This window comes from Mus pahari, chromosome 13 (genome assembly GCF_900095145.1).
Source record: "Mus pahari chromosome 13, PAHARI_EIJ_v1.1, whole genome shotgun sequence".
NCBI lineage: Eukaryota > Metazoa > Chordata > Mammalia > Rodentia > Muridae > Mus > Mus pahari.
Genome location: NC_034602.1, coordinates 67,191,367 through 67,218,561, shown reverse-complemented (window position 1 = coordinate 67,218,561; position 27,195 = coordinate 67,191,367). Strand labels below are relative to the sequence as shown.

At 43.1% G+C, this 27,195-nt stretch overlaps 2 protein-coding genes across 3 annotated transcripts in view; one reads left to right on the top strand and one right to left on the bottom strand.

The window, feature by feature from the left end:
* The window catches only part of LOC110330578 (multifunctional protein ADE2), a 29,486-nt gene extending 15,752 nt beyond the window's left edge, over positions 1–13,734 (bottom strand). The window contains exons 1-2 of one of the 2 annotated variants that reach the window (XM_029545184.1): positions 13,351–13,734; positions 4,002–4,126 (exon numbers count right to left, since the gene is read on the bottom strand). In XM_029545184.1, coding sequence (XP_029401044.1) covers positions 4,002–4,126; positions 13,351–13,480 — 255 coding nt within the window. In that variant the 5' untranslated portion in view covers positions 13,481–13,734. Of the gene's footprint in view, positions 324–4,001; positions 4,127–13,350 lie in introns of those variants that run through there. The other variant, XM_021210794.2, reaches the window with a different exon arrangement.
* Ppat (phosphoribosyl pyrophosphate amidotransferase) lies at positions 239–26,962 on the top strand. The gene is made up of 11 exons (XM_021210823.2): positions 239–706; positions 15,234–15,300; positions 16,056–16,262; positions 19,410–19,522; positions 19,622–19,767; positions 20,792–20,864; positions 22,388–22,539; positions 22,808–22,935; positions 23,937–24,158; positions 25,932–26,052; positions 26,612–26,962. Exons 1-11 carry the CDS (start codon positions 579–581, stop codon positions 26,803–26,805), a joined length of 1,551 nt encoding a protein of 516 aa, XP_021066482.1. The 5' UTR covers positions 239–578; the 3' UTR covers positions 26,806–26,962.
* The last annotated feature ends 233 nt before the right edge of the window (positions 26,963–27,195 follow it).

The following is a 27,195-nucleotide window of genomic DNA, read 5'->3' as shown; positions in this document are numbered from 1 at the left end:
CGGGCTGGCTGTGCTTGGGGCTGGAGTCGCGTCCCCAGGCTTCCCGCCGCGCAGGCGCGCTGACGCGACCCCGCTTCCGGGCGGCCCCTCCGCGCAGGCAACCAAAAGTGGCGCGCAGGCTGCAAGGCCCCCGCCGGCCGGAGAGGTTTCTGGGTTGGAGCGGACCAAGTCCGGACGGCTGGGGGACGGCGTGAGAGCAGGGGGCACGCACGGCTCAGGTTTCTCTGAGGGACCCACGCGATCAGAGGCGCCACTCTCATCACCTACGCCTTGGGAGCGCGAAAAATAACGGAGCCGCCCACGTGCAGGGAAAGCAGCGCTCCTGACTGCCGCCGCCAGCTCCACCTTCTTGACTCCGTAGCTCCGCCCCCTAGCTGATTGGCGGATAGCGGGAGGCCGAACTGGTCACGCCCCTTCTGTGAATCGCGCCGCCGCAGTAGCGAGAACCAAGCCCGCCGGGGGAAGGAGGCAGTCAGTAGCGCGAGCCTCTCGAGGCGTTCGATAGCGGAGCGGACAGCTGGTTGGTGCTTGGACCACGCCGCGGCAGCAGGTTCCCTCCACGTGCTTTCCGAGGCGCCATGGAGCTGGAGGAGTTGGGGATCCGGGAGGAATGTGGTGTGTTCGGGTGCATCGCTTCTGGAGACTGGCCCACGCAGCTCGATGTGCCGCATGTGATCACTCTGGGACTCGTGGGGCTACAGCACCGGTGAGCAACAGGATGGAGGGGTGGGGGTGGAGTGGCAAGTATTTGCACAGTTCCACGAGCCGCTTCCCAGCTCCGTGCTACGGGGGACGCAAGACTAGGAGGGTGGATCAGGACTGGGAAGGTGGATCAGGGCTAGGAGGGTGAATCTCGGGAATCAGGACAAGTACCTACGCAGGATATTGACCAAGTGGGGGTGGGGTACACTTTGCCTGCATAGACATTAACTTAGCCTGTCGCATTGCTCCCGAATGCTCTTTACTGGTTAACTCCCAAGAATGCATCTCTCGCCGCCGGTTAGTTATGCTGGAGTTTGCCTACACTAGCCAGGTTGGGAAGGGACCGTTCAGATCTCCTCGAAACTAGAACTGTTCCAAAGATAAGCTTCTGTAGGGTGGTGGTGCCGAAGGTCCTGCAACACTTGAGGGTTTTTTTGTTTGTTGTTGTTTTGCACCGGGCCTCCAGCTTGCAAGAGCTTTGTTTGCAAGGGCAGAGCTATTGAGCAGATTATTAGCCTGAAAGCAGTTAGAGGTTTGGAGATCTTGAGTTTGAAAGTAGTTGTAGCTATGGGAAATTGGGAGATGCCTTTGGGGTAAACAAAGCAAAAAAGACCTTTGCCTCCATAATTTGTTTCTTGACTTCACTGGCAGTTAGTATAAGTCTGTTTATGGAAATAATACAAACTAGGATTTTGTCTGTCTTCCAAAACTATTATATCACGGAGTTTTACAATACAGTAGCAACAATGTCTAGAACAGTAACCCTTATCAATGTGGGTGCCACATACATCACTAATAACTTCCCTTACCAAATTTAGCCTAGAAGTTGTATTGCAATTTTCAGAGTCTCATTTCACATTCTGCGTACTCTGTATTTATTTTAAAAAAGCATCAGGGGCCACCTGATGGTGGCCCACGCCTATAATCCGAGCACTTGGGAGGCGGGTTTGTGAGTTCCAAGGCCAGCCTGGTCTACAGAGTGCGTTCCAGGACAGCCAGGGCTACACAGAGAAACCCTGTCTTGAACCCTCCCACACACACACAAATGTTTTGAGAGTGTATGTGTGTATGTATATGATTTAGGGGACTGTATGTGTTCTTTTGTTTTTCGAAACAGGGTTTCTCTGTATCCCTGTCTGTCTTGGAACTCACTCTGTAGACCAGGCCTCCAACTCAGAAATCCGAATACCTCTGCCTCCTGAGTGCTGGGATTAAAGGCATGCACCGCCACTGCCCAACCCTATACTTGTTTTTATATGAGAAGCTGTAGGATTAGATAACGTAAGGATAATAAAGATAAGATGTATTAGTAGTATCAATGGATTGTATTTTATAGTAGAGTTCGTAATCTCAGCCCTGGCAAACATAGCAAGACTAGTCTACAAAAGAGGGAGAAATGACTTTATTAGGATATTTAACTAAACCAAGCAAGCCTTTGGTAGACTAGTGTTGAAAATATGACTGTGGGTTATTTTGGTTTTTGGTTTTTTGTTTCTCTGTTTCTCTCTCTCTCTCTCTCTCTCTCTCTCTCTGTTTCTCTGTATAGCCAGCCCTGGCTGTTCTGGAGCTCAGTTTGTAGACCAGGCTGGCCTTGAGCTCAGAAATCCGCCTGCCTCTGCCTCCCAAGTGCTGGGATTAAAGGTGTGAGCCACCACCGCCCAGATTGTTTTTTTCTTTTGAACAGCAGTGATAAGCTAGTTTCTTGGGAACAAACATACTACCAAGCAACATACGGTTTTTTCCCCCAATAAGAATGTCGTTAAGATTTTACTTAGATCTCCGTACAAATCTAGGCAATGCAACATTTTAAATTAGAGAAACTTCTTTTTCATTTAGTAGAATTAATTTTAATTGGGAAACCTGTAGAATGCCACACCATTATTCTTAGAGAATATAATAATTGCCTGTTACCCTAAAACAGTAGGTCAGGGCCAAAGGAGAGTAAGAGCACATTTTGAGGGGTGATGTGCTCAGGATGGGACACGGGGCTCATATGGAGTAAGCACACACTGTCTACCAAGTGACACAGCCAAGAACTAATGAACTGATGAGTGTATACTGCACAGTTGAGTGTATGCACAGGGATATTAAAACCTGGAACCTAGAGAGGTGACCACAGGTAAGTATATAGTAGTATTATAGACACTATTTCTTCAAAAGAGAGGTATGATAGAGTAGGGTGGGGGTGGCAGCAGCTGTGGTGGCACATTCCTTTAATCCTAGCACTCAGGAAACAGAGACAGGAGGATCTATGAGTTCCAGAACAGCCAGGAATACACAGAGAGGAAACACCAATCTGGAAAAACCAATACAGAGAGGTGTGGCTTATTGTAGAAGCCTCCATTTTTCACATCTCACATGAAGATGTGCTCATATAAGAGTCATAAAAATCACCAGATAGCTGTGTGGGCTTGGAAACATTGGGTCTAGTCATTTGCTGAGTTCTGAATAAACGAGACTTGTCTGATCGCTCACTTTGATCTTTAAATCACCATCACATCTTCTGGAGAGTAGAGCAGTTTGGGCCTATTTATTTAAAATTCCTCTTTAAAAAGGGATTACTAGACACATCCCATGAATCAGCCACCTGGAGGATTTTTGTGTAGTGTGGATACGGCTTATTCTTCAAAGGTGGGGAGGGGGGTGGTGCTCAGTGTGGCAAGACTCTAGTGGTATCTTCAGAGATGGAGTTTACAGGAAGCTGAGCAGTGTGGATTAACAGTGGTCTCCCTAAGTTAGCTTTCAGATAACAAGCTGCTATAAAAGGGTGAGCCTGACCCTGGAATTCCAGCTATGCTCTCTCTCTTCCTCCCTCATCACTTGACCTTTTCCGTGAGGCCACACACACCGAGGTTCTCGCCAGAAGCTGGACTGAAGGGACTTCCCCAAACATGAACTTTCAGCCTTCCCAGATTGGCCAAAATAACCTTTTAAAAGAGAAAAGGTACCCAGCCTGGGCATGGTGATTGATGCTGCGCACCAGTAATCCTCCCCCACCCCCACTCGGGAGGCAGAGGCAGGTGGATCTCTTGAATGGAGATCCATTTGGTCTGCAGAGCAAGGTCCAGTCCAGCCAGCCAGAGAAACCCTGTCTCAAAAACTGAAAGAAAACCAAAACCAAAAAAGTACAAAGTGCCTAGCTTCTCCTGTGTTTTGTTTAGTGAAGGAAAGTATATGATTGAGTTTTGTTAATTAGGAAATGACCACGTCCTCTGCGAGTGGTCGAGTTCCAGAACAGAAATTAAAACCAATGGCTAATACCACATGTGTTTATACGTCTCAACATGTGTGAAACTTACCTGGTGGAGGTGAGGGTCCAGATGGAAGAAACATCCTGTAGAACCTTCCAGGTCGGTTAAGCTTTGAGGAAACCGGTTTGCAATGGTCTTGGGAGATGTTTTCTTGACAGGTGTAGACATTGTTTCTGTAAAGAAACCACCAGAAAAGCACTCAGTAGGGAGGGGTGTGCTCAGGTATCCAAGGCCCCTTCCTGAAGTGTGTTGAGGAACACAGTGCAGTAGGAAATTGAACTTTTGGGGTGCCAAGATTAAGGCTGCCGGTGTTAACAATGATGCTAAAACACCAGCTTAGTCTTGGCAGCCCTCATAAACGTCTGGATCTGCTTTGTTATCTTTTAGGCTACAGGTAAAAGTACTTTAAAGTTCTGGTGTTGAGATTTTAGTTGGTTCAGGAGGATGCGTTTGTGTTATGTGTACTAAGCCGGTAGCAATCTCTTTGCATGACATTCACTGGAGCTTAAAGGTAGGCCAACTCATCTGACTACATTTTATAAAATTAAAAAATAAATGGTACTACAAGGTTTTCACCTCACTTGAATTACAAGAGTTGGGGGTGGGGGTGTTGAGTTTCCTCTGCTCTCCGATGCTGTTACATGTCCCCTAAGTACAGGGATATGTATTCCAAGAAATGCATCATTAGGCCATTTTGTTGCTATGCAGGTCAGTCACTCAACAAGGTATCTTGGTTCAATCCAGAGACTGGGTAAACATTAGATGTAGGAAGCTGCTGCCGGGGTAACACAGCACAGTTGTTTCACGTCATGGGAGCCTCTATAAATAGTGACGCACTAAAGTGATGATGGAAGGACAGTCTAGCAAATACAGAATCCACTAGCAGGCACCTGCTACCATTATCAGGTGCCACGTGCTGCTCTGTGACTGTGCTGCACTTTTCAATGACTGGCAGTGTGGCCTTCTTTTCTCCAACATGACCAAATGGGTAAGTTATAGCTTTCTGCTGTTCCCTTTTAATCTTCCTCTAGCATATACCACCCATGCCCTATATTGTCGTGCAGCACAGGGCTGTATTTCCTTGAGGTTCCTCCTAGGTGTAAACAAGGCACCTTGAATAGAGAACATGGGGCAAACGTGGCTCCTGCCCTCACAGACGTGTGTAACTCACTAGTTCAGAAGCACAGGATTCTCTAGGACCCAGTTTCCACATTTTAAATTGGCCATGATGATCATTGCTACATCATAACTTATATGTACTAAATTCTTATATATAAACTGTTTGGAACAGTGCCTGGAATAGAAGTATGGCCTACAGTTCTAACCCATACTCAGGGATGCACTCAGTAGAATTGCATATAGATGTTCACCGACAGACATGCAGTTAATCATAATGGCTGGGAAAAGGCTGGAATAATATAGTAGAGTGAGGTGTGGGTGTGTGATGAGATGCATACATACTAGACTGTCCCAGAGTAATACACATTCCTAACACAAGCACAGTTAGAGATGGATCTCATAAGCACTGATACATGAGAAGAACTAAAGCATGAACCTTAGGCTAATCCATGATTGATTAATGATGGTCTTTTATGGGATGGAGTTAAAAAAAAAAGCTAATAAGTTTGGGAGGTGGGGAATCTAGAATTATAATTTTGTTGGTCTCGTTTTATTTTTTTGTTTTACATACTTTTGCGTGTAACTCAGGCTGGCTTTAAATTTTTTATCCTTTTTAGCCTCTTGAGTATTGATTTGGGTGATGGTCACATGGGCTTGCTGTCTAATTAGGAGCAGAGACTAGAACTCAGTTTGTCTTATCTTCAGTCTTGTGCACATTCCTGTATACAGTCAGCCATCTGTCTACATGCATTCTGTATCCATGGTTTCAATCCATAAATACTGAGTAGTTTTTTTTTTTTAACTAGCTGTAATGAACAACAAAAAGACTTGCCATTGCTCTTTAAGCAATAGTGTGACTTTATAGCAGTTACATTATATTAGCTATTAACAGCAATTAGATGGTTTAAAATATTCAGGAGGATATATGTTGCTTATATACAGATACTGAGCCTCTTTATATAAGGAACTTGAATATCTACATATTTGGGTTTCTTCTTATTGCATTGAACCTACTCTTACTGCTATCTGGTTGGCTCACAGTTTTACTTTCTGAGTGAGTGGGGTCTCACTCTATTCCAGGCTGGCCTGGAGCTCTTTTACGTATCCTATGATGACCTCTGCTTCACTGTGGTCTCCCTTCAGCCTCCCAAGTACAAGGAAATGAGTTGTAACATCTGGATTTTAATTTATATAATTCTAAAAAGACTTCAGAGTTTGGCTTATCTTCATAGTTATTAAAACAGTATACTTATTGCCTACCCTTTGAGAAAACCACACTTTATAGCTTTTTAATTTGTGGGCCCCATTCCTTTTCTGTAAGTGCACTTTGAAGGGCATGGTTATTGCAGTTACCTGACTGGGAATGCATCCAGTGACTTTTTGAGTTCCTTTTACTTTTAATGAGCTGTGAACTCATTCCCCAGCATTCTCTACTCTCAGTTCACAAACATTGTATTTAATCTAGTTTGTCGGGGATGGGGCTAAATATCTAGGTTATCAAGAAAATGCAACAAAAGTTTTTCACAGGAAGAAAAAAGCCCTAGCACTTTCCAGGCTCTTACAGTCTTACTGATTGTCCCGTGTTTTTCTCTTGTTGCTCCCAGTTCCACGGCTTCCAAAATGACCTTCAGGTAATTCTTAAACATAAGGTCAGTGTGTGACCCCCTTGTATGTATTAGTTTTCAAGTATATTAAACTAGAAATACTAAAGTGATTAGGAAAATTAATGAGTTGAAGAATTAGGAGTATTTTGGTCAGGGCCTAGAAGGAAATTGAAGTTAGAAATATATTTTTCTAATAATAATTATAGTCAGTTGAATAAATAATGGTAGTATATGAACTTTATTCTTACAAGACTTCTTGATCTACAAAGACGAAAGTTCTTAGGTTAAAGTCATTGCCAGGGTTACCATGTTGCATCTGGGAACTCCAGGAGTCCTGCTTTTTAGGATGCAGTCAGTTTCATCATGAAATTTCTGTTTTCTCTGAGGGCTATCATTTGTCTTTTGTAAAACTCTGTATTCATGTTTTGGATTTTTATATGTAGTGGCATGACATTGTTTCCAGTCTCTGTCTATTCCAAACTGGGTAGGTCTCTGGGCGGTTTCCTCCTGTATGTTTTTGTTTCTGGTGGTCTCATCAAAAAGCTGCTTGAATTTTTTTTTTTTTTTTTTTTTTTTTTAAATCAGGCCAAATTTGTATCAGTGCTCTGACCTCGTTTTCAGACCAGTGTTTTCCAGCTCCTAGATCATGTGTTGTTAAGGTGTATGTGTGACTTTCAGCATCTCCTAAGGGAATATGATTACCTGTAAATTAACTGGACCCTTTCTGTTATTCAAACACATTAACAATTCTTGTGTTTTGGAGATCATTCACTTATCACCCCAGGATTTTCATAAAACACTGGGATTAGAATAATTTCAGTAGGGAGGGGTCAAACTTTTTTTAATAACTATTCAATCTGAAAATAAGTCAAACTGCTGCCTGATATAGCTGCTTTCAATAAAGAAAGTTATATTAGTAATTTCTGTTGGTAAGAAATGGGAATAGACATTTTTCTTCCTATCATGCTCTGTACCAACTTAGATATAATAAGAAAACTCTGAGGTAATATACAATAGAGTTCTAGCTTTCAACTACTACTTAAGGCATATGTTAGACTGAAAATATCAAAAGAACACTTAAAATCTAGCCACCTAGACCATGGCCTTGGGTAGCATCCATGGTGTTTTCTTTCCTCTGTTAGAAAACAGAGTAGCAGCTTAAATTTAATCTGTTCTTTAGTTGAAGGTTGTGCTGAGCCCCACTATCGGGGCAAAATTCTCTCTTCCAAAACATAACCTTGAGACTGAGAACATGTATGCATCAACCACATTTTAGGATGGCCATGTTGGAACTGCCTCCTTCAGCATCTTCAAGTATTCTGCATTAAACTGCAATGCAGTGTGCCGAGCTTGGAACTGGGATGGTATTTTCAGACCAAGTCTTTTTAGCACCTAAGAATGTTCTCATTTGATCTTCATCATGAACAAGGATGCTCCTCAGTGTAGTTCGCATGAAGGCAGGAGACCACTTTAGTGGCTTTCGCAATTTTCATGTTGAAACAGTAGTCTGTATTCCCCCAGAAGAGCCCTGGGTGTCCTGCAATTCACTGTTAGTCTAGGCTAAACTCAAAAAAGATTCACCTGCTTATGCATCTTGAGAACTGGAATTAAAGGCATGTAAGTATGTGCAATAATGGATATGAGGAGAGCTTCTGCAGGCCTGTGGGCAGAGCCTTGTTAAGGACACATTTGCACAGTGAGACCAAGGTAAAGCGTCGTTGTGGCAACATCAGACCTCCAATGATAGACTGCATTCCGGGGTCATGTAGAGCTACTCAATAAGACACAGTTTAGTCCTTCTCTCCACCCTTTGAGACAACGTCTCTCTACATAGCCTTGGCTGGCCTGGAACTCAAGACATCCGACTTGCTCTGCCTCTTGAGTGTTAGAAGTAAAAGCATGTGTCACCCACACCCTGCAATTCTCATTTTTAGTTATTTCACTGGGAATATACAGTTAGGCTCCTGGAAGACTGCTTAGGATCAATATATAACTCTTGTGCATTTCTGCTTAATATAGATTCATTAACATTGAAATCATTGCCAACAGTGACTGTAAGGCGTGCCTGAATGAAGGTTATCTGATATCTTTTCTCAGCAAAGCACCTAACCTTTAGAAGCTCTAGATAGCATGGTAGCACGGCACTTGGGGTGTTCAAATAAAAGTCACCTCCAAGTAAGTGAACAAAATGTGGGAAAACATCCTTGTGCATACCCTGTGGGTAATGAGATGGATCAAAAGTCCAAAGTCATCCTCAGCAACATAGGTGGCTAGAGACCCGTCTGAGCTACGTGAGACCTCTATAAACAAACACATTTAATTATACCCTCTATTAATTAACTAGAGCCTGTACACTGGAAAATGCACTTGTTTTTTCTAGTGTTAATGCAGTAACCTTACCACAAGAGCTCAGCTTATAAAATACATCGATTTCTCAAATATATTCAACTGTTTCTTAATGTTTTTCCAGCTTAGGTACATGGCATTTCATTTTTATTCTCTTAAATCTCTTGGGAAGACAAATATTTGAGGAAGGATTTCTTTCTCTGGATATGTATGTGAATGTTCATTTTCCAGTGTGCAAAGAAAATTATCAAAGCTCAAAATTAAAAAAAAAAAAAAAAACCAACCATCTTGTTTACATTATAAAATAAAGGCAATGTGATGCGTTATCTATCTGACCTGGGCAAACCTAAACGTGCCTTTGTCAGGATACTACAAATTTCCGTGCTGCCTTCGGCCTAGCAAATGTCCTTTGGAACCACCTCAAGGACTGATTTTCTTATTGCAAAACATGGTTATGGCCAGCTGTACCTGGTTACTGTACCAGAGCCGCCCGCATATGCTGGAATAGTAGGTTGTTGTTGCCACAGGTTTTTGAAGAGAGATAGCTTTTCCCATTCATGAAAAACTTGATTTTAAAATGTTCTTACATATAAAAGCTCAGACAAGAAGAAGACTGTGCTTCTTCTCAGGTACTTTAATGAAATCAAATGTCTGGGGGGGGGGTGTTTATCTTGATAAAGTAGTAAGTGGCCTTAACCATTACTGGTTAGCACAGCCAAAGGGAGGGAGGAGGGCGATTACTCCGCAGTGTTGGGTAATGGGTACTCATCTCAATTTGCTAGGTTTTAGCGCCAAGTGATTTCCAGGCCTAGTGCAAGCCTGGGCATCTGTTTACATCACTGTAACTCGGTAGCCTTTTAGGATTGTAGTGGAAAGATAAAATGGTTCAGTAACTGCAACGCTTTTATGCCCCAGAGTTGAAAACAGGTTTACCGTAGAGTCAGGTACTTGCTCTGGATAAACAGTGTATGCAAGTTCCTTTATAAACATTAAACACATTACCATGCCCTAGGAGTTTTCACTCTCTGCCCACCCACCCCACCCCCATAAGAATTGATGCTGGAACCAAGGCTTTTGTGTTGTCTTGTTCTTCATAGTAGCATTGTTCAAAAAATAGCCCAAAAGACAGAACCCAAATGATCCCTGACAGGTGAATTACCATGCAGATGAGAGCACTGATTTGTCCTGCAGCACACAGGAACCTGAAGCCTTGATGCTAAATGAGAGAGAAATCGTCTGTGACACTGCATACCTGAGTAATCACATTGAGAACAGAAACAAAACAGTGCTTATCGCACAGTGGGGAGAGTTGGGAGTGCCTCCTTAATGGACTCGGATATTTCGGTTTGAGATAACAAGACAATTCTGTCTTGTTTCTTTAAGTAGCCAGTCAGGCATTCTAAGTTTGAACTCTACTCTCAGCTCCGACAGTACCTGATCTTCCCCCCATGGGACTTTTTCTTGCTGAGAAGTATAGTCTGGTTGTTAGGTAATGACATTCTCCCTCCCTCGAGCCTATGAAGCACAGAACTTCTTGTCTAGTAAAGCAGAGAGGAAAGGTTACTAGATTGTATGGCTCTGCTTGCAAGCCATCTCCTGCAGCCCTTTAGTTTGAGTGGAAGGGGTGAGTCATCAAGTGGGAAGCTGGCTCTCTCTGCCTACCTATCCTTGACCACGGGGCTGTGGTTTTCACAGTCAACATGTATTGCCTCGCCCAGAGGATTTATCTGTCCCTGGTCTTAGCATTTCTGGTGCTGGAGACCAATGATTTAAATTTTAAATCAGTTGACACTATTCCCTCTCCATTTTTAGGACAGCCAACCGAACCTATTCTTGTTCATTTCCCCTTCCATTCATATATTTCATAAATATGAGTGTTACTCAACATTTTACATAGTCTTACATCTTAAGTAGCATCTTATGTTCTTATAAAAAACATCATGAGGGTCCCCCTCCCCCCATGACCTCCTCTAAACACAGTTGTTCTCTCCAGAGCCATTCCCACAAATACCATGGGAGTTAGGGCTTCAGTACAAGAATTTTCTGGGAACTGAGGTAGGATAATTAAATTTATTTATAGCAGTACCCTATAATAACATCTTATTTTGTCTGACACTTGTAAACAGCATTTTATTTTACCTGTGTCGACATTGTTTTACATCGGAAAAGCTGTCTTCCCATGCGTGACTTACTGAATCCTCTCTAGTGACTTCTCCAGCAGTGACTGTAGGAACATAAGGAGGTCTGTAGTGTTAATTTTATTTAGTCACTAGTCCTCCGTGTGATCCTTTGTTGTTAGATGACTTTGTCCCTGGTAGGTATTGGTCCTGTGTAAACTTCTAAGTCTTCTCACGAAGGTTCCACCCACCCCTCTGGGCAGTGAAACTGCCTGTGGGCGACTCTATCAGTAGATAGCTAACTTCCCTTTTAATGGAAATAGCGGCGGAAATACCTAACATACTTGTTTTACTTCCTTGAAAGTTTCAGTCTTAACTGCTCTTCCCTCTAGGCGTTTGAGGCATTTAGGCCACAAGTAAGACCTTGAGGAAAGTAGGGTTTAGAGGTTATCAGGGCCGCCTTACCCAGTCTTCCCCTTTTCTGGCAAAAGTGTGTGTACTTGACTGCTTCAGGGTCCCATCGCAGAGGCTGACTTAGAACTTAGATTTCTGGCTCCTGGTGGGGAACTGGTTCAGCTCCTTTCAAATCTTACCTCTTTGTGTGTATTGTGTCTCTGTCCATTGAACTACATTTATTTTTAAAGGACTTCGTGATAGTTCACAGAAGACCTCACCCACCTCTAAGGATTTCTTGACTGCCACTTACAGATTTACTATTTTATGCAGTTGGTGTGAAAACTTACCTTCTAAGAATGCATATTGGCTTTTTGAAAACTTCATCTATTTTAAAATTTGTTCCAAAAATCCTACTTGACTTCTTACTTTGTAATTATGTAATTTTTTTTTTTTTAATTTTAACATTTTGGAAGATAACAAACATCCATTAAATCTATCGTTATCTCTTCAGGAACTGGTTTATTAACTAACATTTAAGGAGCCCACTGATGGTTCAGTGGGTAAGTGGCACGCATGCCCGACCACCTAGAGATGTTAACACTTACTGTTCCGTGGTACGTTTGTATAAAACAAGGAGAGACAAGAGTGGGGTCTTGGCCACGGTGGGAATAGGGTCCAGATGCTTACGGTTATGAGAACATCAGCCTTGTGTGAGATGCCACTGACCTGAGTTGTCATCTACAGAAGTGGATAGGTGTAAAAGTGTCAGTGGGGCAGCCAGGAGTATAGTTGATTTCTAGCACTTCTAATCACTAGAAGAGGTGGGGAGGGGAGAGAAGGAAGAAAAGGAAGGGAACCATCTTAACTACACTGTTATAAACTTAGAATATCCAACCCTCCAGAGCTAACAGGAAGGGCTGTGGAGGTATGTGGTAGCACCTGGTCAGCAAGCCCAAGGCCCTTCATTCCTCTGAACTGCATAAGGTGGGGGATGCGGTGGTAGGTTTTAGAAGTTAATTTTTCCTTAAAAAGCAAAATAGAAGCAAGCGGGTAGCAAAGGGCTGCAGACACCACCAGCTAAAAGAGCTTTCAGAGCAGCCCTCCAGAATCCTCATTACTAAAGATGGCACCAGCTACTGTCCCTGGCTGCTTCACCAAGTTCTCTTAATGGATCTCCAGGCAGAGAGCCTGGCTGTGTGTGCAGATGCTTGTCTGCACTGAGACGTTGACGAAATGGGAAATGAGCTTGTTTAGTCATGCCCCAAGCTGGAGGGAAATCTCCATCTATTGACCTTGCCTGTGGTGGTGACACGTTGAAGGGAAAGAGGAAGGTCTTTGTCACACAAGGTCTTGCAGGCAGCCTGTTTTCATTCCTAGCATACAATTTCCTGGAAGAGCCCTAGTTCCTGGGGGGTCCATTACAGATTTTTTTTTTGGGGGGGGTCTTTTTATCCATTTAAGAGGTGGGGATATTAGATGAGAAATTTGGTCTTGTTTAAAACTGAATAACAGCAGACAGACAGCATTATTTGATATTTTCTCTTTTGCTAAGGGTAATAAAATAAATCCTAACTTATTCAGATCTGTCTATGTTTCAGGCATATCAACCCAGCCATAGTTGGTAGAACAGTATAGTGCTGTGGTGGGATGTAAGAAGTGATGGTTTGGAAATTCATAACCTTGTGCCAAATAGTATGTTGTTGTTGTTGTTGTTGTTGTTATTTTTTAAGTCTTATATTTCAGACTACATTTATCATATGTATGTAGAAATTGTAAACACAGTGACAGACAAAAGAATGGTGTTTTTACTTTTACCTTCGGCGATCTCTGGAGCGGTAACTGGGCTCAGGGTTGCCAGGCACTTGCTGTTACCGTCCTTCTCCTCTGTTAACTGTGCGGTCGGTTCGGACTGCAGGATTGCGTCCAAAGCATGGAAGAACTTCATCGTCTTCGAGCGGTCTCCTGACCTGTGGGCATGCTTAACTGTTCTGTACTCGTACTTGAGATTTTTATACTTTGCCCGGCACTGCTTCCAGTCTCTGTATACTCCTAGTGATCGCAGCCTCTTAGCAACGTAAATAAAGACTTCTTTATTTCTCAGCGTTCGGTAAAGTTGTTTTCGTATATTTCTTTCTGCCCAGACACTTAGCAAAGCTTTGACCTCCTCCTCGGTCCAGTGTTTCCCAGGTCCACTCTCCATGTTTAAAGTGACCTGGAAGTGATTTGCTATTTCTAGCTCATGGTTTTGTTTCCTAGGAAACCAGAGGGCTGGTTGACAATGAGCTTCTAAGAGCTTGAGAGGGTGTAGTTTAACTGGTTCAAGCTGCCTAAGGGAGTAACTTGAGGATCTGCCAACTCTGCAGGCTTGGTGGTTTAGGAAGCCTGGACCTAAAGGATTGCTAATCTTATTTGGGCTTCAGGGGAAAATTAACCTTGGGACAAAGGGGATGAAAAGTACTTGGGGTGCGGGACAGGGAGTCTCTTTCTTTTCTTTTATAATTTTTTGGCTTCATTGAATATGTATGTGTGTGTGTGTGTTTTAATGGAAATGGTTGGCAGTAGTTGTGGGGACTTTTTAGGTTTATAGCTCATATGAATAGCTGTGTATTTTAAAAGCATTGCATTTGAACTGAATGGATAGCTCAGTGGCTAAGAGCATTTGTTCTTACGAGGGAGGGGACCCAGGTTCTGTTGCCAGCATCCAGGTAGCAGCTTACTAATGTATGTAACTCTAGCTCTAGGGGATCTGACATCCTATTCTGGCCTCTTTGGGAATACCCGGCACCCACAGGTGCATATATACATACATGTATACAAAACACCCAAACACAGAAAAGCAAAAGGAAAAACATTTGCAAAAGCAGTTACGTTTTGATTGAGGTTTATAGCTAATAATCACGTAAAGACTTGTATCATGCTGGGGGGTGAAGGTGGACCTTGATCCCAGCATTAAGGAGGTAGAGGCAGGCAGATCTCTCTGAGTTTGTGGCCATCCTGGTTTACATAACAAGCTCCAGGACAGCCAGACTACATAGAGAAACCTGTTACCAAGCAAGGGGAGGATAGGGATTGATTTGTTGGAGGAAGTTTGGAAAGTATAAACAAGCGACAAAAATGTTAGCCAAATGTTAGCCGGGTGTGGTGATGAGCACCCGTTATCCCAGCACACTGGAGGTCAGAGCAAGAGGCGCCCATGGTGTGGTATACTGAGACCTTGCCTCAGACAATTTTACTTGATGTCATGTCCAGTTTTAGTATATGCAAGTATTCTTGCCTTCTATATTGCTATCTACATACTTCACCGGTTGAGGCTTTATTCAGAGGCAGGTTATAGGCATTAGATATCCAAATTCTGGAGTTGGGTTATCTGTTCTGAACCCACAGTACAACCTATCATCTGCACATTTGTTGTGTTACTTCATTTTCTTGGCATTTCTCTCTGAATCATAATCATAGTTACCGTTTCACAGGATTGCTGTGAAAGCCAGATCAGATGGTTCACATAAATACTGGTGTCTGAAGGACCTCAAATCAATCAGAATTAGATGACACTATCCTGTTACAGTCCAGAGATGTGAGGCCAGTGTCTGTAGCATTTAACAGCTTCTCAGCTTTTGGGTTCTTATGCGTGATGAAGCTCTGCAGGAAGCTTATCAATTGGTCTGGTTTAACAGATGATACATTTATTTTGTTCACAGAGGTCAGGAGAGCGCTGGTATTGTGACCAGTGATGGGAGTTCAGTGCCTAAATTCAGGGTGCATAAGGTAAGTCTGATGCTGGAGGGTGGAGGCTGGCCGCGGTCAGGACTTAAGGTGCAGAAGCAGGTGGATCTGAGTTGGAGGCTAGTTTGGTTTATGTAGTAAGACCCTGTTTCTAAGTAAGCAAGTAAATAAAGAAATAGACATGGCAGTGTAAATAAATTTATATATAGGTAGTAGCCATATTGGATAAATCTGCTTCCAACGGTGTGTCTTCACATTTGTCAAAATAGGATGCATTTCTTTCCTGGTGATCTTTTGCTAGGCTGGCTCATTCAAGCCAGGAGGTCTTCTATTTAAATGTTTTAAGACGCTTTGTTTTGTTTTGTTTTTTTATTTTTTTTCAATGCCAATTTCAGTTTATATTTGACAGATTTCATTGCCTAGTAATAAAAATCTTATTGCTAACTATCTGTCATAAGATAGAAGTGTTTCAGTGCTGTGACAACCCTAAACTAATGATGTGACTATCCCTAGTGCATTTTAAAAAGTGAATTCACCTGGGCGGTGGTGGCACTCACTGCTCCCCACCCCCAACAACTCGGAAGGGGAGGCAGAGGCAGGCTAATCTCTGAGGACATTCAAGGCTACATAGAGAAACCCTGTCTCACTCACACTTCCCCATCCCAAAGTGAATTCATTCAAATTCTGGAGCGCAGAGACAGAACATGTCTAATTTGGGTTGCCTAGGGAAGGTCTTGTTTCTTCACAATCCTGGTTTCTGTTTTTTTTTTCCCTAAAATCTACTTTGACTTCTCAAGGGGATGGGTCTCGTAAACCATGTTTTTACCGAAGACAATTTGAAGAAATTGTATGTCTCAAACCTCGGAATCGGACACACAAGGTACGCCACCACTGGGAAGTGTGAGCTGGAAAACTGTCAGCCATTCGTTGTTGAGACGCTTCATGGGAAAATAGCTGTGGCCCATAACGGGGAACTGGTGAACGCAGCTCGGTTGCGGAAGAAGGTAAGTTGGTTTTTAACAGCTCCTTTTTGATAGTTAAGGAAAGGAAGTTGAAGATCTCCGACAAAGGGCATCTTCTAGTTATTGCCTCCCTGCACAAAGCCATTGCATCAGAATTGCCTGGCCTGCTTGCTCTAAATTCAGATTCTTGTGCTCCCCAAGTGATTGGAAGCAGTCCCACTTTGTGATTTGGAATGTTGGTGTATGGTTACAGTCAACAGCACAAAGGGTTACTGTAAATGTCTCCTTATGACTCTGTTCATAGGCTCAGAGTCTGTGACAGAGGAAAACTGAAGCACTGTTGCCTATGTCCAGACTCAGTGCGGCCATATTGTTGTGACCAAATGTGGGGTTTTCTTTAACCCACCAGTTAGTGTCCTGTGCTTCCCATTCTCCCTTCGGTCTCCTACCTCAGGACCCCTGTGTTAATTCCATAAGACTGTCTCAGATGCCCATCCTGTGTGTAGGCCTTGAGCACTTAAGGGCCCACAGCTGTACCTTGATTTTCCTACATCCCTCCTTGATTTCAGTCATTTGGGAGCACAGTGGTTCACAGAACTCAGGAAAATATTTAATTTGTGCATGTTGGTGTATTTTAAGAGACATTATGAAGGATACAGAACAGGTGATGAGATGGGGGATGGGCTTGGGAGGAGGCATGGGCCTTCACTGCCTTTTGGACTTCACTCTCCACTGTTTCAGCACCCAGAAGATCCATGAAACTGGTCCTTTTAGGTCCTATGGACACATAGACACACATGTCTGCCTAAATGATTAGCCTTTGGTGGTCATCTACACCTTTAACACCTGTACCCTCTTTGGCAGTTTGGCCTAAGGCTGAGTGTAGCCCTCTGGTCATGTGATTGTTTTCCACAGTAGCTTCCCTCTATCCTGAAGCTGTCAAGAAGTATCTAGCCACCAGTCCTATCCTCATTATATTACTGTGCAGAATACACTTATTTCAGTGGGTTGTGTGCCAGGAAAGACTAGGCCGTGCATATCATTATATGCATTTTGGCTCTCCAGATCTTTCAGTTGTAGATAAGAAGAAATATGTTTGGAAGTAGGAAACTGTCTATTCTGAACATGCATGGCCTCCATTTTTGTTATGTCCTAAGCAACCTGTCAGTGGTTTGCATTGTGTTAGTTAGTGTAAGAAATAAAGAGGCTGGGTGGGCGTGGTGCATCCCTTTAATCCCAAGACCTGGGAGGCAAAAGCAGGCAGATCTCTGAGTTTGAGGGCAGCCAGGGCTACACAGAGAAAACCATGTCTTGGAAGGAAAATACTATAAAGAGGATTTAAGCATCTTTTTGTTTGCTTGAGGTTCTGGATATTGAATCCCAGACCTTATGTGCGCTAGCTAGGCAAGCAGTGTGCCACTGAGCTGTGTCCCGAGTGCCATGCCTGCTTCTATAAGGGGCTTGAGCATCTGCAGAGGCTGGTTTTGCAAGAGACTGGAGCTATCCCCCATAGGTATCAAGGGCAGTGGTGTGGGTTTTTTTTTTTTTTTTTTTTTTTTTTTTGTGACCAAGTCTTATTGTAGCCCAGATCAGAGCTCTAGTTCTAGCTAGCCTCAAACTCATGGCAGTCCTCCTGCCTTCGTCTCCCAAGCTCTGGGATTGTAGGCATTTCCCCTATCTGAACAGTATCATGAAAATGGGAGAAGAAAGTGGAGCACAGACTGAGTATTCCTTGTCTGAAATGCTTAGGTGAGAGGCCTTTCAGATATTGAAGTATTTATGTGCCCATGTGAGATGCCAAGTCAGCATGGTACAAATTAAACACATCGGCTACATAAAGATGATTTTGTATGATTTTTCTTTTTTAAGCTGAGGGATTCTTTGCTGCATAAACATAGAAATGGTGAAGGGTGAAGACACAAAATGCAGCTCTCTTTCTGTCACAAGTTTTGAGCCTGCGGTGTCAGGGCTCTCTACTGCTAGTGTTACCGCTCTGGGCTTTCCGTGCCAGGGACCCAGCGTCTAGTGTTACAGGCCTGGGCTCGGGGTGTTGGGTAGCCAGAGCCAGTGAGCCGTGACAGCGTTTTGGAACCCCTCCAGCTTCTCCACAGCTCTTGCTGCCTCTCTCCTTCTCAGTACTTTGCACAGCTCTTTCTGGTGTGTGTGTGTGTGTGTGTGTGTGTGTGTGTGTGTGTTCGCGAGTGTGCCTACGCCTCCTGAGTGTGTGTTTTGTACCATGTGTGTGATGGTGTCCCTGGAGACAAGAAGGGTGCATTAGATCCGTAGCTACTGGAGCTGCAGGGGCTTGTGTTTGAGCTGCCGTGTTGGTGCTGGGATTGGACCTCTGTGAGCAGCTGGTGCTCGTAGCTACTGAGCCATCTCTTCTGCCCTTTCCCACAGTTCTCTGTAGTTCTCTGGAGTCTTCTGGAGCCTGTGATCCTGACCGGCCCCTTAGAACTCTTTACCTTTCTTCTAGATGTTCCTGGGTGTCACTGGGATGAGAAGCCCCAAGGGACTCTGTTCTTCATTCCGTTAACCCAGCCTGCTGGACCCATAATGAAAGGTCCTGAGTAGGTCACAGAGCTAATCAAATGAGCCAGCTGATCCAATTGGTGGCTGTGCTGCAACATAGGGAAGGTGTACAGGAAGGAAGGCTCCTAGACAGCTGTCCAGAGGGTGAGAGGAGCCTTGCTCATATATCTGGACTAGCTGACGTGGTTCAGAGAGGACCTGTCCCTGAGGTGCTTATTAAATATCTCCTATATGAGTCATTTAAATACTGATTCCTGGCTTCTCTCCATGGTCAGAAGTGTGCATGTTCACTTATGCCACCAGCATTGGTGCCCTTTGCTACTGTAAAGGAAGGAATGTGCCCTATTTATCAGGATTGTGGAATGTGCCCTATTCACCAGGAAGGTAGAAAAGGCTGCATGTCAAACCGTTTGTAAATCTACTCACCCGCAGACTTAAGTTCTGCTTCATATCTGCCAAGGTACTTTTTTTCTGCTTAGCTCTGGAAACCTCCTGTTGCTCCCAGCGGCGGACTGCTGCCATGAGTATACATATAACCTTAGTGGGACACAGGGGTTGTAACTGGGTATCTGTAGAGTGCCTGGTTTCTATTACTGTGTGCTTTTGAATGGGGAGAGGGACATCTCATAGTCTAATGATGAAACTTCTCTCCTGCAGCTTCTGCGGCATGGCATTGGGCTTTCCACGTCCTCTGATAGTGAAATGATTACCCAATTGCTCGCATACACCCCTCCTCAAGAAAAAGATGATGCTCCAGACTGGGTGGCAAGGTAATTTATAGAACTGGCCTATAGCTGCAGCTCTGGCAATGAGAGTTTTGCTTGTCTGTGTTGATAGCCAGTGATTCATTCAGTTCCTTGTAATTCCAGAATTAAGAACTTAATGAAGGAAGCACCCGCAGCATACTCCCTGGTTATAATGCACAGGGATTTCATTTACGCGGTGCGAGATCCATATGGAAATCGTCCTCTCTGCATCGGCCGGCTTATGCCAGTCTCTGATGTAAATGACAAAGGTAATGAGCTTCAGAAAGAATTTGATTTTCGTAATGCTTTTCAGAGTTACTTTCTTCCTATTGTCGAGTCTTAGTCAGGGTTTCTATTCCTGCACAAACATCATGACCAAGAAGCAAGTTGGGGAGGAAAGGGTTTATTCGGCTTACATTTCCATACTGCTGTTGATCACCCAAGGATGCAGGACTGGAACTCAAGCAGGTCAGAAAGCAGGAGCTGATGCAGAGGCCATGGAGGGATGTTCTTTACTGGCTTGCCTTTCCTCCCCTTTTTCTTGTATGAGTCCCCAAAACTGTGGTTACAGGAAGCTTATAGATAGGAAGAAATAGGGAAGAGAATTTATGTGAGTGCATCCACACGTTGTATGTGGCTGTGTGCTCTTGTGCTGCCTACGGCGGCTAGAAGGGGTGCCTGGTGTCATCCTCTGTCGTGAAGCAGGGTCTTGCCTGAACCTGGGGATTACAGGATACCAGGCTTATTAACGTGGGTCTTGGGATCTGAGCTCTGGTCCTTGTGATTTCACAGCACGCTCTTAGCTCTAAACTAGACTTTGTGGTTTTGTTTTTTTTTTAATATATGTAGGGGGTGGAGGTGTACACATGTATGTATACATACAGGTTGATTAGAGGTCAGAGGTCAACTTCAATTGTCGACTTCTGTTGCTTTCTATCCACTGCCCTAAACGCCTCTTTAAAAAAAGCTACGTGCCGGGCGTGGTGGCTCGCGCCTTTATTCCCAGCACTTGGGAGGCAGAGGCAGGTGGATTTCTGAGTTTGAGGCCAGCCTGGTCTACAGAGTGAGTTCCAGGACCGCCAGGGCTACACAGAGAAACCCTGTCTCGAAAAACCAAAAAAAGAAAAAGAAAAAAAAAAAAAGTTACTTGAGCGGTCTGGTTATACAGCTGATTAATCCAGTGCTTGCCGGGGTTGTGCAAGGCTCCTGGCTTCTGTCCCCAGCACTAAGAAGCAATCACTAAACAAGCGATCCTGAACCCATTTCCTAAGTTGATTATCTTGTAACTTACAGAGAAAAAATCCTCAGAAACTGAAGGATGGGTGGTGTCTTCAGAGTCTTGCAGCTTTTTATCCATCGGTGCGAGGTAAGTTGTGTCCTGTTCTTATTTCCCTCTACAATTATGAGAAAACACTTCCACCAATATTCCTATCTATATTCCTAGCCTATATTCTTAGCATTCAGAAGTATGAGACAGTGAGGTTGTAACTTTGAGAAAAACCTGAGTTTTGTAGGTATATATCGAGGACACTGTGTCTCATTTCCCTACCCCAGCCCCACCCCCAAGGAGGGCTGGTGAGAGAAAGAACAGACTTCGTGAGGCATGGCAACACACACCTAATGCCCAGAGCTGGGTAGTGGGGAACTTGAAAAGTATTGAACTTGGAACTCACTCTGTAGACCAGACTGCCCTTGAACTCAGAGATCCTCCTGCCAAGAGCACTCCCTCCCAAGTGCTGGGATTAAAGCCTTGTGCCACCACTGCCCACCTGGAAAGCATTTATGAGTGTGTTTTGTTATTTATGGTGTGCCTAGCAGTTGTACTGACTTTAATGTTCCAATGCTACCTTCTGATTCTGAAAATACCCGTCAGTCTTTAAAATGTCACTACTCACTTGATTGTTTTTTCCTCGTGTGTATGTGTTTGGTTTTGATCCTAGGTCTCACTCTAACCCAGGCCACCCTTGAACCTGTGGTAATTCTCTCCTTCCTCTTCCTCCCGAGAGCTGAGATTACAGACTGGGACACTGAAGCTCACACCATTGAGTTTTGTTTTATGATGACATTGATTTATTTTTATAGGATGGGGTACATGCAGCATCAAAGGATAGCTTGGAGTTCTCTTTCCACCCTGTATCCTAGAGATCAAATTAAGGTCTTTAGGCTTAGCAGCAAACATCTCTACCCACTGAGCCGTGTCACTGGCCAAGGACTGGCTTTAGAAAGTAGGAACTCAGGAGCTGGAGAGATGGCTCAGTTGGTAAAGCGCCTGCTGTCTGAGCATGCAGGCCTGAGCTTGGATCTCCAGCACCCAAGTAAGCTGGTTGCATTATAATCCCAGCCCCCTGGGGGGGGGGAGCAGCTGGGGAGAGGTGTCTGTTCTATATTTATTTTGTGTTGTGAAGGTGTGTGGGTGCTACTGTGCACCTATAAAGCAGCAAGAAAACCGCTTGTGAGACTCAGTTATTTTCTTCTGCCATGTGGGCTCCAGAGATCAAATCTTAGATTGTCAAGGGTCCCTAACTACTGAACAGTTCACCACCTCCTTAAGTCATGCTATTAAAAATTAATTAAAATATCCTCTCCTATCTTTCTCTCAAAAAAGGGCAGAGTAACTTTCAAAGCGAAGTGATAATATAGATTATAGAGAGAATGTGTTTACTGTCAAGACTTGACAGTATGCACATGGGGGAGAGTACTTACCAACCCCTTTATTTTTCAAAAATCAATAAAGTATAGGTCCCTTGCTTTTAAATAAAGCCCTACATTTATTTTATAAGCAACAGAAATTTAAATCTTTTCCTTTTGCCTTTTAAAAATTAGTATACATTCATTGTACAAAATGGTAAACTTCACAAATGTCTTCTGGTTGTTTGTGTTTTTCCTAAGATATTGCCATGAAGTCAGACCTGGAGAAATTGTAGAAATATCCAGACATGGTATCAGAACTCTTGATATAATTCCAAGGTCTAACGGAGACCCAGTGGCTTTTTGTATCTTTGAATATGTTTATTTTGCAAGACCAGATAGTATGTTTGAAGGTAAGTATATTTCTTCCCTTTGATGGTTTAAATAATCTCATTTATCTTATTGAAACATGAGAGTCCTTGGCCCAAAGGCTTATGTGGTTCTTGGGAGGAACATGGCAGTATGCTGTGAATATGGTACTGAGTTACAAGTCATAACTGCTCCCCTTTCTTTTCAACTGTTAGATTTTGTTTTTCTTTAAATAATAAAGATTATCTCATACATATTAAGGTGAAATTACACAAAGTTAAGACAGTTTGGTTTCCTTTCCAAACATTCCAGACCAAATGGTTTATACAGTAAGGTACCGGTGTGGTCAGCAGCTGGCAATTGAAGCACCAGTGGAGGCGGACTTGGTTAGCACAGTTCCAGAATCTGCTACACCTGCAGCTCTGGGATATGCAACAAAGGTATTTGCTTTTAATTATCACCTGTGAGTTAGTCATCTGGCAGTGAAATAAGAAATGTGACCTAGTGGGATCTAATGTTGACTCCTGTGTGTGAGTTAGAAAGAGGGGGCTGAGCCATGGCTCTGGGGCAATGGTAGTTCTTAATGCAATAAGTAGTTTTTAATCACCTAAAGATTAGAATATTGGCTCTAATTTTATGTGATTAACAGCACACAGAATAATAGATTTCACTGGACATTTCCACGTATCATTTAAGGTGTTCTTATTCATCCCTTCCCCCAACCCCTTCTGCACTCTTGCTTCCCCACAGTGGCTCTCCTCTGCTTTCATGTCACGTGTCTTCTGTTGTCCTTTATTTCTACTTTCCCCTGGGGATGTCTTCCTCTTTTGCCTGGGCGTGTGCCCGCCCCCCACCCCCNCCCCCCACGCCACCATAGATCTTTGGGTTGGCTACTTTCCCCCCCCCACAGATCTTTCAGCTGGCTAACTACTTTTCTCCCCTCCNCCCCCCCCTGTCCCCCCCCCCCCCCCCCCAGATCTTCGGGTTGGCTAACTACTTTTTTGGCGGTGTGCTCATTCTTTTTCTCAGTGCTTTGAACTGTTGTGTTAATTCCTTTGTGAGTTTCCACCGAGCTTCTTCCTTTCCTTGGCATACAGTCTATTTTCTCTTATTCTGACTTTTCTTCATGGGGTCACACAGGAAGCTTCTGGTCCAGCATCTTACTTGAAAGTAATTGTGGCCTCCAATTTTGTAAAAAGATAAAGCAAAGCAGAAGCATTGCTTAGAGTTGGAGGCCAGCCTAGGCCACATAGTGAAACCCTTTTCACACCAGGACGGCATTGTGAATATATGCAGACTTGGTGCTTGCTTAGCTTCTAAATGAAGTAATGCACATGTGCTACAGAGTTACCTTGAGGAGTGGATGAATACCTTTTGTCTCTAAAAGGCATTTTTTTAGGTCAGTATTGCTACTAATGTGCATTTATTTCCCCTCCATCAGTGTGGGCTGCCATATGTGGAAGTGCTGTGTAAGAACCGGTATGTAGGGAGAACCTTCATTCAGCCAAACATGAGGTTAAGACAACTTGGTGTTGCAAAGAAATTTGGCGTGTTGTCTGACAACTTTAAAGGCAAAAGAATTGTTCTTATAGATGATTCAATTGTGAGGGGCAATACTATCTCACCCATCATAAAACTCCTCAAAGAATCCGGTGCGAAAGAGGTAAGTATTTTAAACATCTGCCGTAGCACAATAATCAACGATATGATGTTGGCATAAAAAATGCTGTATCCAAGTGGACAGTCCGTGAAACTTTGCCTATCAGGTTGCTCTATGATATCTGGGCAGCAATAGGGAGAGCATGTGCTAACTACTCTTAACATTATACTGAGTTTAATCTTTAATAGATTGAAAAGCTAAACATAGAAGGTTTAGCGCTTGGGGGACAGTGGCAGAAGATCAAGTGTTTAAGGCCTCCTGTGGCTGCTGATAATCCTATCTCAACAACAACAACAACAACAATCAAAAAGCCCAAACATTTTTCCTCAATATAGTATTTCTGAATTAATGTTATATATTGTTCCTTTAGACATCATGTGTTTTAGTTAGTGTTTCTATTGCTGTGATGAAACACCACAACCAAAAAACTAGTTAGAGATGAAAGGGTTACACTTCCATATTACAGTTCCTTCATTAAAGGAAGTCAGGACAGGAACTCAGGCAGGGCAGGAGCTGATGAGGGTGCTGCTTACTGGCTTCCTTGCTTCATACAAAGCAAGCTTTCTTATAGAACCCAGGACCACCAGGGATGGCACCACCCACAACAGGCTGGGCCCTCCCCCATTAATCATTAATTAAGAAAATACCTTACAGGGCTGCCTCTAACTGGAACTGTAGAGGCATTTCCTTTTTTTTTTCTTATTTATTTTATTTTAATAATTTATATACTTTTTACTTACTTTACATCCTGCTCACTGCCCTCACCTCAGTCACCTTCGCCTCCAAACTTTCTTACCCTCCCCTCCCCCATTCCTTTGAGCAGACCCCCCTCCCCCATCCCCCAAACTTCAAGTCTCTGTGAGGCCAGGTGCTTCCTCAGGCAGCATTTTCTTAATTGAGGTTCCCTCCTCTCGGATGACATGAAGTTGACAGAAAACTAGGCAGCCCATCATGTTAACTCTACGTTTAATAGACAAAAAATGGTATAAAATAACTTGTAAGTTCTTTGAAAAACCCAGAGAATCTGTGTGACTCAGTTCATTGCAGTGTTTCTCTTGTAGCAATCTGAATTAAAGTCACCAAGGTGCATGTTTACCTTATTTATATAAGGTTGTATTTTTAAATTTCAAACTTTATTCTAACTTTAAATATTTCAATCCCTGAAATTAGAGAAGATGCCATATATATTTAATAGTTGAATGAATTTGAAAAGTGTGGTGGAAAGCAGTAAGGATGGCCTATATTTAGAACATTTCAAGAACACTAAAATTTTCTAGGTTTTTAATGACTGATTATGGTTCTGCTAATCTCACTGTTGAAACTCTATGAAAGTTAAAGGAGAAACAAGAGAATATAATAAATTCATCTGTTGGCTATAGTAAAAATGAATTACTAACCACATACCTTGCAAATAGATGAAGTATATAAAGTGACATTCCTGCCTGTGTGATGAAATATAGTGTGGCCATTTAAATCTATATGTAGATTTATAATATGGAAGATTAAAATTAAACTGTAGCTACTGGTTATAACCATGTAAATGGACCAAACAGAAAGGGTAAAAAAAGAATAGTAGACGGAGGGAGCTGTGTTACGATGAGTAAGGTTTTCATTAACCTAGCAGGTTTTATTTTTGACGATGGTAATATAAAGAGTGGCAAAGTACCATTTAGGCACTGGAACAAAACAAAAGTAGCACTAAGAATGTACAGCCGTTCAGCAAGAGTGCATAGTCTTGATGATGAGAATATGATGTGATTCCCCACCCCCTCCAAGGTGCACATTCGGGTCGCTTCACCACCAATAAAATATCCGTGCTTCATGGGAATAAACATTCCTACAAAAGAAGAGCTCATAGCCAATAAACCAGAATTTGAATGTCTTGCAGAGTACCTCGGTAGGTATTAACATTTCTGTAAGTAGTAACTGTTTTAAATATTAAGTGTACTTTTGTATAAAACACCAATCAGTGGGAAGATAAATTTGAACCCTGGGTTATAGCAGTTATGGTTCTGACTGTGCAAGTTTTGGGGAACCAGGGTTGAGTTTGTAAGTGTTCCATGGGGTAGGTATGTCTGTAATTCCAGAGTTCAGCGTGTGGAGACCGTATACCCAGAGTAAGCATAGCATTTAACACTATTCCAGAGAGTAAAGGGGCTTGGGGCACTTTTTGTATTAGAGCCATGGGTCAGAGCAAGATCAGAAGACAGGGTCTTATCTGAGTAGAGTAACCCCACATGCATTCCAGTTCCCTTCTCCTTTAAAAGTTTGAATTGCTCTGGTTGGCTTGAACTTAGTACCAGTACCGTATTGCCTCAGCTGACAAAGCAGCAGGAACTGCAAGGCTATGTCATCACATCCGGCTTCCTTTTTTTAGGAAGGCCAAGAGAAGTTTCCCCCTGACTTAGATGATGTAGCTATGTTGTGGTGAGATATGTTTTCCCTTCCTCCTGCAGGGGCAAACAGCGTTGTATATCTGTCAGTGGAAGGACTGGTTTCATCTGTGCAACAAGAAATAAAATTTAAGAAGCAGAAAGTGAAAAAACATATTTCAGTTCAACAAAATGGAAATGGTTTGGAATGTTTTGAAAAGTCGGGACACTGTACAGCTTGTCTAACTGGACAGTACCCTGTGGCCCTGGAATGGTAGCTGCCTGGACAGATGTGTTGCTTCCAGACTGAAAGGTCATCAAGAAGTGGTTTACATACTGTTGTTACTCAGTCGGTACCACGTGGATACCACATGCTTATGTATGTGTACCTTAAGCTTTGAGGTCTTCTGAGGTTATTAAATTGCTATATTGAACATAAAGATTACGTGTAATGCAACATCTGAGGACTCATTTTGTACAAGGACTGACTTTTCACTCAAGAGAAGGCAGGGGGTTAATGGCAGTTCCCAGAACCATGCTTGAGAGGTTTAAAAGAGGCTAGATTAGGGGTGTTAGGTACACAGGTCAGGGGCTTTATAAAGTTTTATGAAGAATTTGAGTTCATTGTGCCCCATAGGTATCTAGTCTGTACAGTCAAGCCTGTAATT

Coding starts and splice junctions, on each gene's coding strand:
- Ppat (XM_021210823.2), top strand. CDS start 579: ATGGAGCTGGAGGAGTTGGGGATCCGGGAGGAATGTGGTGTGTTCGGG. Junction 22,540..22,807: donor ACCAGATAGTATGTTTGAAG/GTAAGTATATTT, acceptor CAAACATTCCAG/ACCAAATGGTTTATACAGTA. Junction 24,159..25,931: donor AAGAATCCGGTGCGAAAGAG/GTAAGTATTTTA, acceptor ACCCCCTCCAAG/GTGCACATTCGGGTCGCTTC.